Genomic DNA, 17,109 nt, shown 5'->3' on the forward strand with positions numbered 1-17,109 from the left:
CTCTTTCCCTAAAATCCCCGATGACCGGAGGCGCTGGGTCCAACCAGTGGTAGGCCAACAGTTTCCTAGCCTGGTACAAGAGACGTGTAATACCGACCATTACCGGCGAACTCAAGTCCACCCCCCCCTCCAGTAGACCCAGGATACATATAATAGGTCTTGGCTGTAGACGGATATTGAAAACTTGTCTAACCAAATCTAGTACTGCCCTCCAGTAATCTTCAATGTTCCCACAGGACCACATCATATGCATCAGATTCGCACCTTCCTGTTCGCACCTAGGACACAGATCATCCATCCTAACTCCCATCTTATGCAATAGACTAGGTGTCCTATATACTCTATGTAACAGGAATAGCTGTGACAGTCGTTGGCCTTCAGATACAGCAAGGCTTGGAGTCTGAGACAGGACCTCACCCCACTGTTCCTCTGTCATAGGGCCTAGGTCCCTCTCCCACTTCTCTCTAGCCTGCAAAGGGAATTTGTCGAGGTGTCTAGATAACATCACTGTATACAACCTAGAAATAATACCATAGGAGCGATCAGATGCCAACAATTCAGTAAGAGTGTGATTCCGCTCTATCCTAATGTCCATACGACGTGTCTGTGTCTCATAGGCATGACGGAGCTGCAGGTATTGGTAAAAGGAACTGTGCGGTATCCCAAACTCAGCTTGAAGCTGGTCAAATCTTTTAAGTATATTATTCTGAAGAATCTGAGACACCTGATGCACCCCCCTGCTCACCCACATTCTCCAACCCGGGAGTCTCTGCAGCTCCGCCAGTCCACGATTATGCCATAAGGGCCAGTACTCAGTCATTCCTGATATTCCCAGCAACTGCTTCCCTCTATCCCACACCTTGTACATCAATGATAATGTTGGATATAATGTTCCTCCTCTGGGTGAGTATCCTGCATCCAAAAAAGCCACTGGGTGTCCCCATTCTGCAAGGCCCCTCACCAATTTGCCCCCAGCGTCATATGCCTCATCCTTTCCCCACCCCCTGAAGTGCTGCATCTGTGCCGCAACATAATAAACCCACGGGTTGGGGACTGCCAGACCCCCATCCTCCTTCCCTCTCTGCAGGGTCTCAAGGCGGATTCTAGCCTGCCGCTTTTGCCACAAGAGTTCCCGAAACAAAGTGTTGATTTTACGGAAAAATTTCCAGTGGATCCATATTGGGGCGTTGTGGAGAAGATACAGAAGTTTGGGCATCAGTACCATTTTTAGTAGATTAGCACGGCCAATAAGGGACAGTGGGAGTCGACACCAGGCATCTATCTTGTTCCTAAACTGAGCCAACACTGGTTCCAGATTTTGAGAGTAGTAATCACGCGGTCGGGCACTAACCACAATCCCCAGGTATTTAAATTTATCCACCGTCGGAATTGGCAGCCCCAGAGTACTAAAATTAGATGGGAGTGGATCTATAGGGAGCAGGGCCGATTTCTTCCAGTTTATTAGGAGTCCCGAGCGCCTACCAAATTCTATAATAATATTTATTGCTGGGCCCACCGATGTCCCCACCTCCCTGAGATACAGCAACAAATCGTCCGCATAGAGGGAAACCTTATGCTCCAGACCGCCTATCTCAAACCCCTTTACGCCAGCGGATGCACGAAGCATAGCCGCCAATGGTTCAATTGCCGCTGCAAATAGTAATGGAGAGAGAGGACAGCCCTGTCTCGTGCCCCTGGCCAAATTAAAAGACGAGGAGGTACAACGATTAACTCGAATCCTGGCCCGCGGAGAGGCATATAACAATTTGACCCAGCCAATAAATCTGGAGCCAAGACCCAATTTCTCCAAAACTACCCATAGGAAATTCCATTCAATACTGTCAAAGGCTTTGGCTGCATCTAATGACAGGACTGCTCTCTCCTTGTTTCTCCCCTCAGAACTTAGCTGTATCCCCAGGAATAAACGTCGCAAATTAATGGAAGTAGATTTATTGGGGATGAATCCAGTCTGATCCTCGTGGATCACTGACGTGATCACCCGGGACAACCTGTTAGCTAGAATTTTAGCGATTAATTTAATATCTAATGTAAGCAGCGAGATTGGGCGATAGGAGTCAGGCGCGGTCGGATCTTTCCCGGGTTTTAAAATCAGAACAATAATAGCCTCCCTCATGGATGCAGGGAGGGATCCCTTCTCCTCAGCATCTCTGAACACATCCAAGAGTCTTGGCAGCAGCAGATGGGTATATAATTTGTAGAATTCACCCGGGAGTCCGTCCGCACCTGGGGCCTTTTCATTTTGGATTTGACCGAGCGCCTCCTCCAGCTCCTCCAGGTCTATATCTCTATTCAGGGATTCTCTCTCGCTATCTGACAGACTGGGGAGAGTGATCTCCTCCACAAAGTCCCGCAGTTCCTCATCCCCATAATGCGATTTAGAGGAGTATAATTGGGTGTAATACTGTTGCATGACCTCCACAATCCTCCCGCTGTCCCTCACCTCCTCTCCAGTGTCAAGTTTCAATTTGGTGATATAGGTCAATCCCTCCTGCGCCCTAGCAATTGTAGCCAAGAGATGTCCCACACTCTCCCCCTCCGTAAAGTACCGCTGCTTAAGGAAAAAGCGTTTGTTAGTGGCCAAGGAAGTCATATGGTCTCTCAGAGCTCTCTGTGCCCTCTCTAAGTCCCGCTTGGCATCATCTGTAGGGTTAGATATAAGAAGTCGTTCTGCATCACCTAAAGTGTCCGTCAGATACTTAGTGCGCTCTCTTGTTTTCGCCTTTCGGGTGCAAATTTCCCTAATATATGTCCCACGAACATACGCCTTCATTGCGTCCCACACTATATGTTTAGATGCCGTACCGTCATTTGTCACAAAATATTCCCGTATAGTGTCAGTCAGAGTGCCCCCTATCAGTTGTATCCAAAAAGGGTTGAGCCGCCAAGGTATCCCCGCCAGCCGGTCCGGGTCCCCAAGCCTTAGACGGACCTGTAGTGGGGAGTGGTCAGACACCCCCCTGGCCAGGTACGTGACTGAAGCTACACAAGGCAGCAGCTGAGCATTTCCAATGGCCAGGTCAATCCGGGACAGTGAATGATGAGAACTAGAATAGCATGAATACTGCCGGACCTGCGGGTTTCTAATACGCCAAATATCTACATATCCCACCTCCTCCATCAGTCTGGCAAGGGATGTAGCTGCCGCCCCCACTGAGATATTCCCTGTATGTAACTTATCCCAATACGGGTGCAAGTAATTATTATAGTCTCCTACTAATAGGGTGGGGACCTCAGGGAGGGAAGCAACAAAATTGAGAATACGTTTCAATGGTTCCCCTGTGTATGGCGGCGGAATATAAATTGCAACTAGAACACAGCGCACATTATGAAGGACACAGTAAAGACATACAAATCTACCCTCCTGATACACAGAAGCTTTAAGACACTCAAACGACACTGTCCTGTGTATCAGGACACTCACCCCCCTGGAATGTGTGGTATATACAGAGTGATACTCATGGGCTATCCATTTTTTGTGGAGCAAGTGGAGCCGCTCCTTCACCAAGTGCGTTTCTGATAAGAATATTATGTCTGGCTTAAGCTGCTGTAGAAACAGAAAAACTGCACATCTTTTAGTGGCTTCACCCAATCCTCGCACATTCCAGGCCACTATATTAACCTCCTTCGCCATAAGGGTGAGTACACATATGTAACAGCAGGGGGCAGCAAGCGGGGACCTCCGGACCCATCTGCAGCAGTTCCCATAGATGAGCATAGACCAAACAGGTGCATAAAACAAAAAGGTCAAACAACATAAAAACATACACAGTAAACCAGGACATTCCTCTCAAACAGAGGGAAGTGGGGCTAAACATAACCCAAAGAGCACATAACGGTTTAAATTCCTGAACAGTCATCAACTGCATAGTAACCTATCTGGGTGGCTCCTGCCAACCGTCCATAAGTGTTCCAGCTGGGAAACATAGCAAGTTCACCCCAGCAAGTCCAACAGCAAGGAATCCGCAATAATCCTCAGCGGTGATTTCTGCGCAGTCCTTTTTCATTGGTATCGAGCCATGCGGCTGCATCCTTTGGAGTGTCAAAAAACTTTGTCCCACCATCCGCCACCACTCGCAGCCTGGTAGGGTATAGCATTGAGTAAGAGATCTGCAGCTGCCTCAGGCGTTTTTTGACATCAATAAATTGCGCTCTCCTCTGCTGGATTTCAGTGGAAAAATCCGGGTACAGTGAGACCTTATGGCCATCAATAGCCAGATCCTTAATCTCCCGGGCTCTGCGGAGCGCAGTGTCCCTGTCCCTGAAGTGCAGTAGCTTGAGGAGGATAGGACGAGGGGGTGCCCCTGGTGGTGGGGGTCTAGTGGGGACCCTATGTGCCCGCTCAATAGTGAAGAAAGGAGAAAACAGATCCATACCCAAAGTCTTGGGGAGCCACATTTCAAAAAAAGCTACTGGATTATTGCCTTCTGCCTTTTCTGGGACCCCGACCAGTCGGAGATTGCTTCTGCGGGATCTGTTTTCTAGATCGTCCACCTTAGCCCTAAGCAATGAGATATTGTGGATTGCTCTGCCAAGGTCCTGAGTCAGAGGGGGAAGCTTATCCTCTGTGGCACTGACCCGGTCTTCCAGGGCCCCCACCCGTACATTGACCCCCTGCAACTCGTGCCTGATAGATGAAATGTCCATTTTAATTCCTCCCATCTGTATGTTCAAAGTGGCTAGCATATTGTTGCAGGTATTTACTGCTGCAAGCACATCACTGAGGGTGGGCTCTGCTCTCCCAGGATCTGTGTTTTCATCTGCAGCTCTAAGGTCCCCCTGCTCCACATTACTGGCAGCAGCCAACATACTCACAGCTCCCTGCTGCTCTTCCTCCTCCATCAGTTCTTGTCCTGGGATCTCCTCCACGCTGAGGGCACACTGCTTAACAGCTCCAGGTATCTCAGGCTGATCTCGTGCAAACTTGCTGAGGCGAGCTATTGCATCAGACGCCCTGCCCCCACCTGAAGCTCCAGCGTCCATGAGTGTGGCCTGTGTCCTGCGCTTCTTATCAAATATTACCAAATATTCCCAATATAAACAGTTATTTATTCAATAAAAAATTCCACACCACAGTGTAAGTAAACAAGTGATCACAAGATCATGTACATATAAAATATATTCCAGATGACAATGAAATATAAACAGGCAGACAAGATTCACAAGAAACTTCGAGCATAGGACTTAACTTAGGCTGAAAAAATGGCAATATTCAACATCCAGACTTTGGAGTCTAACAGTCCATAAGGTCCAGGCACATATATGCTGTTGCTCTTTCAGAAGTCTTTTTAATAGAGGTGAATCGTCCACTTAGGTGTCATATAATTATCCCTTCTTAATTCCTCCGCCTCGACGCGTTTCCCCACACGGATAGTGCGGTTCATCAGGAGGCTATGAGTTTAAATACATTTAATCAGCATCAAAATATCCAAGGATACACAGTTTTAAAAAACATTATCACAGTAGTATCGAACAAATAGAAAGCCAACAATATAGTTAGGTACTTGCCCAAAATGAAGGTTAGGTGTACAGGTCCATGGCACCAGATAGACAGGATCAGCAATGGCACAGACAATGCTGTGTAGATGACCACCACTGTCCAAGTGATCGCCATGGAGCTGTACAACCTATAGGTATATATATACCCCTAACATTATTCAGAACACCTGCGGGCACAACAAGGCGGAAGCTATCGGATGTCCGGTGTACGCCCCCTGCATGACACGTGCTTAATGCACGTGCCATACGGGGGCCAAAGAGGATCAAAAACAATTGCCGTCCAGCGATATTAGGATCCGACCACGCATGCCCAGTATCGCTAGCTCATTGTGCCCGCGTCAGGACGGAGGCCTGCTCGGGTCAAATAGCATGCTATTGACCCGAGCAGGCCTCCGTCCTGACGCGGGCACAATGAGCTAGCGATACTGGGCATGCGTGGTCGGATCCTAATATCGCTGGACGGCAATTGTTTTTGATCCTCTTTGGCCCCCGTATGGCACGTGCATTAAGCACGTGTCATGCAGGGGGCGTACACCGGACATCCGATAGCTTCCGCCTTGTTGTGCCCGCAGGTGTTCTGAATAATGTTAGGGGTATATATATACCTATAGGTTGTACAGCTCCATGGCGATCACTTGGACAGTGGTGGTCATCTACACAGCATTGTCTGTGCCATTGCTGATCCTGTCTATCTGGTGCCATGGACCTGTACACCTAACCTTCATTTTGGGCAAGTACCTAACTATATTGTTGGCTTTCTATTTGTTCGATACTACTGTGATAATGTTTTTTAAAACTGTGTATCCTTGGATATTTTGATGCTGATTAAATGTATTTAAACTCATAGCCTCCTGATGAACCGCACTATCCGTGTGGGGAAACGCGTCGAGGCGGAGGAATTAAGAAGGGATAATTATATGACACCTAAGTGGACGATTCACCTCTATTAAAAAGACTTCTGAAAGAGCAACAGCATATATGTGCCTGGACCTTATGGACTGTTAGACTCCAAAGTCTGGATGTTGAATATTGCCATTTTTTCAGCCTAAGTTAAGTCCTATGCTCGAAGTTTCTTGTGAATCTTGTCTGCCTGTTTATATTTCATTGTCATCTGGAATATATTTTATATGTACATGATCTTGTGATCACTTGTTTACTTACACTGTGGTGTGGAATTTTTTATTGAATAAATAACTGTTTATATTGGGAATATTTGGTAATATTTGTATAACTCTAATATTCCCGGGACGTTTGTTGATCCAAAAACTCTTTTTTGCTGCGCTTCTTATCAGCCCGAGTTCTGGTCATATCACTCAGGTCTTTGAAGCCCCCTCAGTCTAGGAGAGGTCACCACTCCAGGAAAGCAGTAAAACAAACTTTAACCCCAGCTGGACAGGATTATACAGGAGTTTTTTGCAGGAGCTGTCTCTACACAGGTCTTCCTCACATGCTGCTCAGGCCACGCCCCCCAACTCCGGAAACCATTAAACAAGATAATACTATATAGCCAAAAATTACAACATTTCCAAACAAAAAAATTCATATTTGATAAAAAAAAAAAAAATGTTAGGGCATTTAGAAATGTCAAGACAAAATAGTGAAAGAAATCACTTTGTCGTATTGTTGTACACTTACCGCACCCTGCTCCACAGACGCCTGCTTCTACCACTAGGTGCCGCTGTACTGACGCTGAGGGCAGCACTGGTGATATAGGCGGTGGTGATGTTGACATCGATTGGTGGCTCAGTGCCCACATAAGATTCTAGTAAAAGCATCCATCTAAAACATTCCACAAGAGATTTCCTTCTGTCTGTGACTTCTACATTTATTATTTTCACAGTTTTCAAATCCAGGCAAATATCCGAGGAAGATTTATCTTGAAGCCATAATGAAGAAAGGAGAAAGCGATGTGTGGGAAGATAAGCGGTGCAAAGAGGAGGATCCTACAGGTAATCGCCCCGGCGAGGAGTAATGACTAGTGATGGGCGGACCCGCAGATACCCGGAATCGGCAGATGAAACCAGGTCTATAGGGACCTGAATCAGGCGCTTTAAAATGGTGGTAGAAGAGATAGGGGGATTAGAGGAAGCGCACTATACTTACCAGTCTCCCAGATGGCTGTAACGCTACTTCCGGGGCCGCTCATTATCCTTCATACATATGCACTGCTTCCCTCGCCCACCACCAGTCCCGATGTCTGTGATTGGTTACATTCATACTGCGCCCCCCCCCACCCTGTGTGTCTGACTGCTTTCAATCACACACACTGTGTGAGTGTCTAGATTGGTGTAAAAATAAATAAATAAAAAAATTGGCTTAGGGTCCCTCCATATTAGGATACGTATCACAGATAAAGCATACGGCTACAGGCTGCAGCACCCAGCAATGTGCTTATCTTGGCTGTGTAGCAAAATAAGAGGGACCACATGCAGCTTTTTATAAAAATAAATGTTATGATTTATTGAATAAATAATTTTTTAAAAAAGGCATGCGGTCCTCCTGAATTTTGATACCCATCCATGATATAGCCGACAGCTGGGAGGTGGTATTTTCAGGATGGACCCCTAGCCTAAAAATAGCAGCCTGCAGCCATCCAGGATTGTCGCATCCTTTAGAGGCGCAATCCCATCAACTTACCCAGCTCATCCCGATTGCCCTGGTGCGGTGGCAATTGGGGTAATAAGGAGTTAATGACAACTCAGCTGCTGCTAAGTCCTAGAGACATCTGTGTGACTCTCCTCCCCCCATTACTAATGTGTAAGTGAAAAGAAATAAACACAAACACCAAAAAAAATTTATTTGAAATAAAATACAAAAAAACACCCTCTTTCACCAATTTATTAACCCCCAGAACACCAAGTTCTGAAGTAACCCACACAATATCCCACAATGAACATGACCACACACTGTGGGCTTTAGGCAGAGACTGAGCCGCAACGATGAACAGTGACAGCACTCAAGTTATTTGCGGTCACAGCTGGAGGTTCCCACTGTCTTCCACCTATGACCATAGGTAAGCTGGCCTCAGGTGACCTCATTAAAGTCAATGACCTTGCCTCAGGTGATGGTCACTGAGCTCACAGACATGCATATCTTGGCAGAAAATTGCATTGAGTTTTCATAATATGGGGGACCCTACCCCCATTTTTTTAATTTATTTTTACACAAATCTAGACACACATAGCATCTGTGATTGAAAGCAGTAAGATACGCTGTCACACAGGGTGGGGGTGTGGTCTGACTGCAACCAATCAGACGCTGCAACTGCCGGTGAGCAGGGAAAGTGGTGCATATGTATGAAGGCTATTGAGCAGCCCCGGAAGTAGTATGAGCTGCCCCAGAAGCAGTGTTACAGCCGTACATTAGACTGGTCAGTATAAAGCTCCTGCTTTTCCCTTCGTTTTATGTATTTTCCCATTTTTCTTGCCATAAATTCCCTCATTCAGCTAAAATACGGATTATATATGGCTGACAATGTGATAGCGGTATGTGTGATAACCCTGGCTGTGCATCTATAATATGGATTTAAGAATAAACTGAGATGATAGATCATCAATGACACATAGGAAACCTCATTTAGTATTTTTTATGATATCCATCATGGCTCCAGGATTAATATGTAACCTAAGTAGTAGTAGTAATTTGATATACTGAACTGGGCAGAGCTTAAAGAGAACCAACCAGCAGGATTTTGCTATATCAGGTAAAGGCAGTGCCATACAGGCAGTAAAATGCTGAATCCAGGCATACCTGTTATAGAGAGATCCGATGGTTGGTTGATTAAATATCTTTAATCAAAGTTGCAGAAAAGCACTGCACTTTGATTGACGTGTGCAACATGGGCGGGTCTTTGTTGGTCGTCCATGGCGTTAGATTCCTCCTCCGGTATCCTCCTGGCATGCCCCCTTTTCTTTATTTGAATATCGTGCTGCCATTACTGTTGTTGGTGGCGCGTACGCAGTGCCACAGTACTCAGGTCTTCATTAAAATGGCTCCAGAGTCCAAGCATGCACCTACCATGATCTTCGTTGCCACTTTACTGAACACACTGCGGTGAAGACTGAGTAGCAGGGGCGCGTACGCAGATATATAAAAAAAATCTGCATATGCGTCAATGCTTTTCATAGTCTTAATCACAGTGTGTTCAAGAAAATGGTGCCAGAGATCGCGGTACGCGCATGTGCGGGCTCCGGTGCCATTTTAATGAAGACCTGAGTACTGTGGCTCTGCACATGCACCACCAACAACAGCAATGGTGGCGCAGTATTCAAATAAAGAAAAGGAGCCATGCCAGGAGGATCCCGGAGGAGAAATCTAACGCCGAGGACCCGACCCACAAAGACCCACCCATGTTGCACACGTTAATCAAAGTGCAGTGCTTTTCTGCAATTTTGATTAAAGATATTTAATCAACCAACTATCGGATCTTTCTATAACAGTAATGCCTGGATTCAGCATTTTACTGCCTGCATGGCACTGCCTTTACCTGATATAGCAAAATCCTGCTGGTTTATCCACCCTGCACTGTGCTGCAATGCCATTGCTTCCTAATACACAAACATATGGCTCCTCCACTGTGCAACTTGAGGTAGCCACCGAGGCGGTGCAAGGAGCTGTAACAGTCACTGCCCAGAGAGAGACGTCTGGTACAACCCTCTAATGTCCCTGAAGGCTGAAAGAGACCGGCTGCAGGGAGAATATAACTGATGATATAACAAGTTTCTTGAGGCTCATTATCTTCAGTTTGATGTGTATACTGATGGTTTTTCTGTTCTCTTATGCATTTTTATATTGCAGAACATTCTCTATTTACACAAAGGGATACGTTGCCAACTACGATAATTTTTACGTCGATATAAAATATTCGATCAATCACAAATGTTTTATTGTTTGACATGTGATGTTTGCACTGAGCAGTGATAAGTAATCCACATTATTACAATCGATTCCCTAGGCAATCATCACATTTTCTTAATGACACTTTAGGCCCTGTGCGCACTTAACGGATTTTACCGCGGATTTGCTGCATGTTTCGCTGCAGAAAATGTTCATAACATCTCTGCAGTGAATCACCAGCAAAACCTATGGGAAAAAAAATCCTGTGTGCACTAGGCGGATTTTCACAGCTGCATGTTTTGCTGCGGGATTCCCGCAGCAAAAACAATTGCATGTCAATTCTTTTCCGCACATTGCTGCAGGATTTCACTCCATTGACTCCAATGTCATTGTGAAATCCCGCAGGGAATAAGGCAGGCAGCAAATTCTGTGCGGTTCACTGCGTTTTCCTGCGTTATTCCCTGCGGTATTTCGCGGTTTACCTCCGGTAATGTACATCGCTTGCCTGCGGTTTTGCAGGGAAGTGATGTCATTACAGGAAGAGGAAGCGGAGCAGAGAGTAAATACACACAGATCACACACACACAGACATCACAGACATAGAACATAGACACAGACACATAGAACACACATAGAAATCAAACGGAAATATAGAAAACAAAACACGTGGGCTCCGCTGTATATTTACTGTCCAGCCGAGGTAAGCACACAGCAGCGGCCAGGTATTCTCAGGCTGGGGAGGGAGAGGGGCAGGGTTAATGTCCCCCGCCTCACTCCCCCCTCCCGCAGCCGAGAATATCAGCCGCAGCTGCCCCGGGATTGTCGCATGCATTATGCAGCAGTACCGGAATGTCCCCGGCTCTTCCTGCCGCCGTGTAGCAGTGGCAGTCAGGGTAATACAAGGAGTTAATGGTGGTGGATCACCGCCATTAACTCCAGGCTTGATCATGGAAGCGTCTATGTGACAGCTGACATGATCAACCCGTAAGTAAAGTGAAAAAACACACAGAAAAATCCTTTATTTTAAATAAAACACAAACAAGCCTCGTTCACCCTTTTATTAACCCCTCCTGAAACAAAGCTCCGGCGTAATCCACAGGTCCTGCGCTGCTTACATCCAGCCACGACTGACACAGACACTGCTGAATGCAGCCTCGCAGCGAGACAGCAGAGGTAACTCCAGGGCATTTCCCACGGCCAGTAATGTAAACTCACTGCCGACCGTGAGAAATGCAGAGTGTGCTCACAGGGACTTTAGCTATCTATCCCTCTATCTATCCTTCTATCTATCCCTCTGTCTGTCTATCTATTCTTCTATCTATTCTTCTGTCTATTTCTCTATCTCAGAATGAAATTACTTTTTTTTTTTTTCTTTTTTCAATGTGCTTTATTGCATTGAATGCAATAAAGCACATACCACGCGAACAATACCGCGGTAAAACCGCGGCAAACCGCATGCGGTTTTCGTGTGCGGTTTGCCACGGTTTTTTACTGCGGGTGCGGTAATCTTTGAATACCTGCGGAATTTTCTTGAGAAAATTCCATTTTCCAGTGCGCACAGGGCCTTAGACAGTTAATAGAATGTTACATACAATTTCTATGACATTTTTTACATTTACTTAAATTTGTAATTTTCATATTTAGATTACTATAATTTAAGTTTATTTTGTTTAAAAATCAAATCCGTTTTCTTCTTGGCAGATGACTGTACCAGCACCTCCGAAGGACATCTGATACCTTCATATTTTAAAGCAGATGATTGTAGCATCACACAAGAGACATATGAAGAGCATGAAAACACCTCAAATATACTCTCAGCCAATCATAGGAAAGAACTACCATCTGATCCTGTTAAAGAACTATCTCCTAATCCATCAAAAACTGTTAAGCAAAAAAATAGTGTCAGAAGTATGAAAAATCAAAGAGCGCACACAAGGTTTAAGAGAATTTCACGCTCAGAATGTGAGAAATGGTTTGCAGATAAAAACAAATTTGCTAATCATTGGAGAATTCACATAGTAGGGAAGCCATTTTCATGCTCAGAATGTGGGAAATGTTTTAATTTCAAATCTCGTCTTCTTATACATGAGAGAATTCACACTCACACAGGGGAGAAGCCATTTTCATGCTCAGAATGTGGGAAATGTTTTACAGATAAAAAGAAATTTGCTAATCATTGGAGAAGTCACATAGAAGTGAAGCCATTTTCATGCTCACAATGTGGGAAATGTTTTATTAGCAAATCTTATCTTCTTATACATGAGAGAATTCACACAGGGGAGAAGCCATTTTCATGCTCACAATGTGGGAAATGTTTTATTAGCAACTCTGAACTTCTTGCACATAAGAGAATTCACACAGGGGAGAAGCCATTTTCATGCTCAGAATGTGGGAAATGTTTTTTCAAGAAATGTTCTCTTATTACACATGAGAGAATTCACACAGGGCAGAAGCCATTTTCATGTTCAGAATGTGGGAAATGTTATATCAATAAATGTTCTCTTCTTACACATGAGAGAATTCACACAGGGGAGAAGCCATTTTCATGTTCAGAATGTGGGAAATGTTTTTTCAAGAAATGTTCTCTTATTACACATGAGAGAATTCACACAGGGCAGAAGCCATTTTCATGTTCAGAATGTGGGAAATGTTATATCAAGAAATGTTCTCTTCTTACACATGAGAGAATTCACACAGGGGAGAAGCCATTTTCTTGCTCAGAATGTGGGAAATGTTTTACAGTTAAATCTTCTCTTCGTACACATAAGAAGTTTCACACAGGGGAGAAGCCATTTTCTTGCTCAGAATGTGGGAAATGTTTTTATAATAAATCTCATCTTCTCACACATGAGAAAATTCACACAGGGCAGAAGCCATTTTCATGTTCAGAATGTGGGAAATGTTTTATTAGGAAATCTTCTCTTCTTACACATGAGAGAATTCACACAGGGGAGAAGCCATTTTCTTGCTCAGAATGTGGGAAATGTTTTGCAGATAGATCTTCTCTTCTTACACATGAGAAAATTCACACAGGGGAGAAGCCATTTTCGTGTTCAGAATGTGGGAAATGTTTTATTAGGAAATTACAAGTTCTTAGACATCAAAGAACTCACACTGGGAAGAAGCCATTTTAACCCCTTGGTGACAGCCCAATTTTTTGGGTTATCTGACAATGTTTTTTTACCTGCCATGTTGTATTTTATGTTAGTCATACATTTAAGCTGATATGTTTGGCTTTTATGTATAAACGAAAAGATTCCAATATTCAAACTTTATATTTTTATACCAATAAAACAAATGACTATACTGCATAAAAAGAAGTTGATTACGTTACATTAACTTTCTGACTACTATATCAGCCTAAGGGTGCTTTTACACTGAGTTCCTCTCCTCGTTCAATGGTCCTGTCGAGGCCTCTGTCCAAATTCCTCCCTACCCCCAAAAAAACGGGCTTTGGACGTTTGCGTTGATGGGGCCACTGATTATAATGATGCAGATGGAGTCTATTGTGCACCATTTTCGGGGGTATATGCTTACTGGAGGTTGACACCCAGACGCAGTCTACTACAGCTGGGTGTGCACCTCCAATAGGCATATATGCCCGAAAATGGTGCGCAACAGAGCATGCTGGGAATCCGTTGGTGCATACACCAGAATCCTGTTTGGTGGGGGGTTTCAACGGAAGCTGCAATGAACGGAGAGAGGAATGCAGTGTGAAAGCGGCCTTATCCTTCAAATGTCCTTATATTTTGCCAAAAGGGTTAAAAATTTAGCAGCAAGTTCTAGTTTTCATTATTTTAGGGCAATTTACACATCTTATTTTTTAGAACAGAATTCAAGTGCAGATTGTAACGTTTAATTTGAAGGTTTGAACAAAAATATCTGATAGAAATTGTAGGAATTGTACACATTTCTTTACAAACACTCCACATTTTAGGAGGTCAAAAGTAATTGGACAAATAAACCAAACCCAAACAAAATATTTTTATTTTCAATATTTTGTTGCGAATCCTTTGGAGGCAATCACTGCCTTAAGTCTGGAACCCATGGACATCACCAAACGCTGAGTTTCCTCCTTCTTAATGCTTTTCCAGGCCTTTACAGCCGCAGCCTTCAGGTCTTGCTTGTTTGTGGGTCTTTCCGTCTTAAGTCTGGATTTGAGCAAGTGAAATGCATGCTCAATTGGGTTAAGATCTGGTGATTGACTTGGCCATTGCAGAATGTTCCACTTTTTTGCACTCATGAACTCCTGGGTAGCTTTGGCTGTATGCTTGGGGTCATTGTCCATCTGTACTATGAAGCGCCGTCCGATCAACTTTGCGGCATTTGGCTGAATCTGGGCTGAAAGTATATCCCGGTACACTTCAGAATTCATCCGGCTACTCTTGTCTGCTGTTATGTCATCAATAAACACAAGTGACCCAGTGCCATTGAAAGCCATGCATGCCCATGCCATCACGTTGCCTCCACCATGTTTTACAGAGGATGTGGTGTGCCTTGGATCATGTGCCGTTCCCTTTCTTCTCCAAACTTTTTTCTTCCCATCATTCTGGTACAGGTTGATCTTTGTCTCATCTGTCCATAGAATACTTTTCCAGAACTGAGCTGGCTTCATCAGGTGTTTTTCAGCAAATTTAACTCTGGCCTGTCTATTTTTGGAATTGATGAATGGTTTGCATCTAGATGTGAACCCTTTGTATTTACTTTCATGGAGTCTTCTCTTTACTGTTGACTTAGAGACAGATACACCTACTTCACTGAGAGTGTTCTGGACTTCAGTTGATGTTGTGAACGGGTTCTTCTTCACCAAAGAAAGTATGCGGCGATCATCCACCATTGTTGTCATCCGTGGACGCCCAGGCCTTTTTGAGTTCCCAAGCTCACCAGTCAATTCCTTTTTTCTCAGAATGTACCCGACTGTTGATTTTGCTACTCCAAGCATGTCTGCTATCTCTCTGATGGATTTTTTCTTTTTTTTCAGCCTCAGGATGTTCTGCTTCACCTCAATTGAGAGTTCCTTAGACCGCATGTTGTCTGGTCACAGCAACAGCTTCCAAATGCAAAACCACACACCTGTAATCAACCCCAGACCTTTTAACTACTTGATTGATTACAGGTTAACGAGGGAGACGCCTTCAGAGTTAATTGCAGCCCTTAGAGTCCCTTGTCCAATTACTTTTGGTCCCTTGAAAAAGAGGAGGCTATGCATTACAGAGCTATGATTCCTAAACCCTTTCTCCGATTTGGATGTGAAAACTCTCATATTGCAGCTGGGAGTGTGCACTTTCAGCCCATATTATATATATAATTGTATTTCTGAACATGTTTTTGTAAACAGCTAAAATTACAAAACTTGTGTCACTGTCCAAATATTTCTGGCCCTGACTGTATGTATTGGAAATTTTCTTGAAGGGATATCACTGTAAAAAATATACAAAACTGCTTTCAGGAGGTTTAACCTATCAGGTGCTTCATAAGAAACAATGCAAAATGGAATTATTGGAATGAAAAACTGTGGGACTATCATAATGTGTGGGGAGGCTGTGGGTGACCTATAGTGGTGTGGGGGCCATCATATAGTGTGTGGGGGTCTGCAATCACTCTCTATGGGGAGGACTGTGGGGACCACCATCAACAGGGCCACTACATCCTGTGTTAGGGGAATGTGATGGCAGCCATCATACTGTGCATAGGGGGGTGGGGGTGGGGGCTGTGGTGCTTGTCAACATATTCTGCGATTTCTACCAGTTTCATTTTTCAGGTTGTTAGAGCTATGTGGGTGCTTATTTTTTGCGTCCTGAGCTGATGATTTTGTTACCATTTTGGGTAAATAAAATGTTTTCATCGCTTATTATGTTTTCGAAAGTCAAAAAAATCAAAACTGGTATTTAGATTTTTTTTGTTTCATTATGGCACTTACTGATGGAGTTAAGCAATTTAATATTCTGATAGACTAAACTTTTGCGGATTTGGATTTCTTTTCTGTTTTTAATGTGGGAAAAGAGGGGTGATTAAATTATCTATTTTTTATGATTTTAATTTTTTATTTTTATTGTATTTATTTCCCTTAGGGAAATTTACTCGCCATCAGCCGATTGCTTGTACTACAGGATTGCTGTATATAGCACACAGGAGTGCTGTATATAGCAAAAATAGTCATGGTCTCCGATGATCGCTAGGCATGGATTGGCTTTTTTTAGCAGTACAATGTTGACGGTCATGGTGGTCTTCAGCAGACCCCCAGTTGTCATGATAAACGATCGGCGCACCGTGATTGTGTATCGGGTAGGACGATGGCTGGTTAGAACTATGTGCCCCTCGGCCACGCGCTGTACATTCCACTTAGAACAAGGTTAAATGCTACAGGCGGAGCGCCTCTCCACTCGCGGCTGTTAGCGGCATGATGATGGCTTAATAACAAAACCATCATTTGCCAGCAAATACGTGGGCTTAGCTAACTGAGACTGCATCAAAGACAGGGAGCCGGCAAATGTCGTGTCAGTACATCATATATGTTATGTTTCAATCCCTTACCAACATATAAATTCAGCAAACAGTATCACATGTGCTCGGATTAGATACAGTGGTTTAGAAGACGACATCACATGATTGCATTTTATAAAAGCTCAGCGTATGGCATCACACATGCTTACATTAGATACTATTTTAGGATTAGATACAGTATCACATGTAAGATTAGATTCAGCAGTCAAAATCACACTTGAGAGGATTAGATACACAACTCAGCATACAAAA

General features: G+C 44.1%; 1 protein-coding gene across 1 annotated transcript in view; it reads left to right on the top strand.

Annotated features, from left to right (window-relative positions):
* The window catches only part of LOC142245441 (uncharacterized), a 102,119-nt gene that overhangs the window by 43,055 nt on the left and 41,955 nt on the right, over positions 1-17,109 (top strand). The window contains exons 3-4 of the mRNA XM_075318145.1: positions 7,358-7,466; positions 12,055-13,442. Coding sequence (XP_075174260.1) covers positions 7,406-7,466; positions 12,055-13,442 — 1,449 coding nt within the window. The 5' untranslated portion in view covers positions 7,358-7,405. The remainder of the gene's footprint in view (positions 1-7,357; positions 7,467-12,054; positions 13,443-17,109) is intronic.

Source organism: Anomaloglossus baeobatrachus, chromosome 7 (genome assembly GCF_048569485.1).
Source record: "Anomaloglossus baeobatrachus isolate aAnoBae1 chromosome 7, aAnoBae1.hap1, whole genome shotgun sequence".
NCBI lineage: Eukaryota > Metazoa > Chordata > Amphibia > Anura > Aromobatidae > Anomaloglossus > Anomaloglossus baeobatrachus.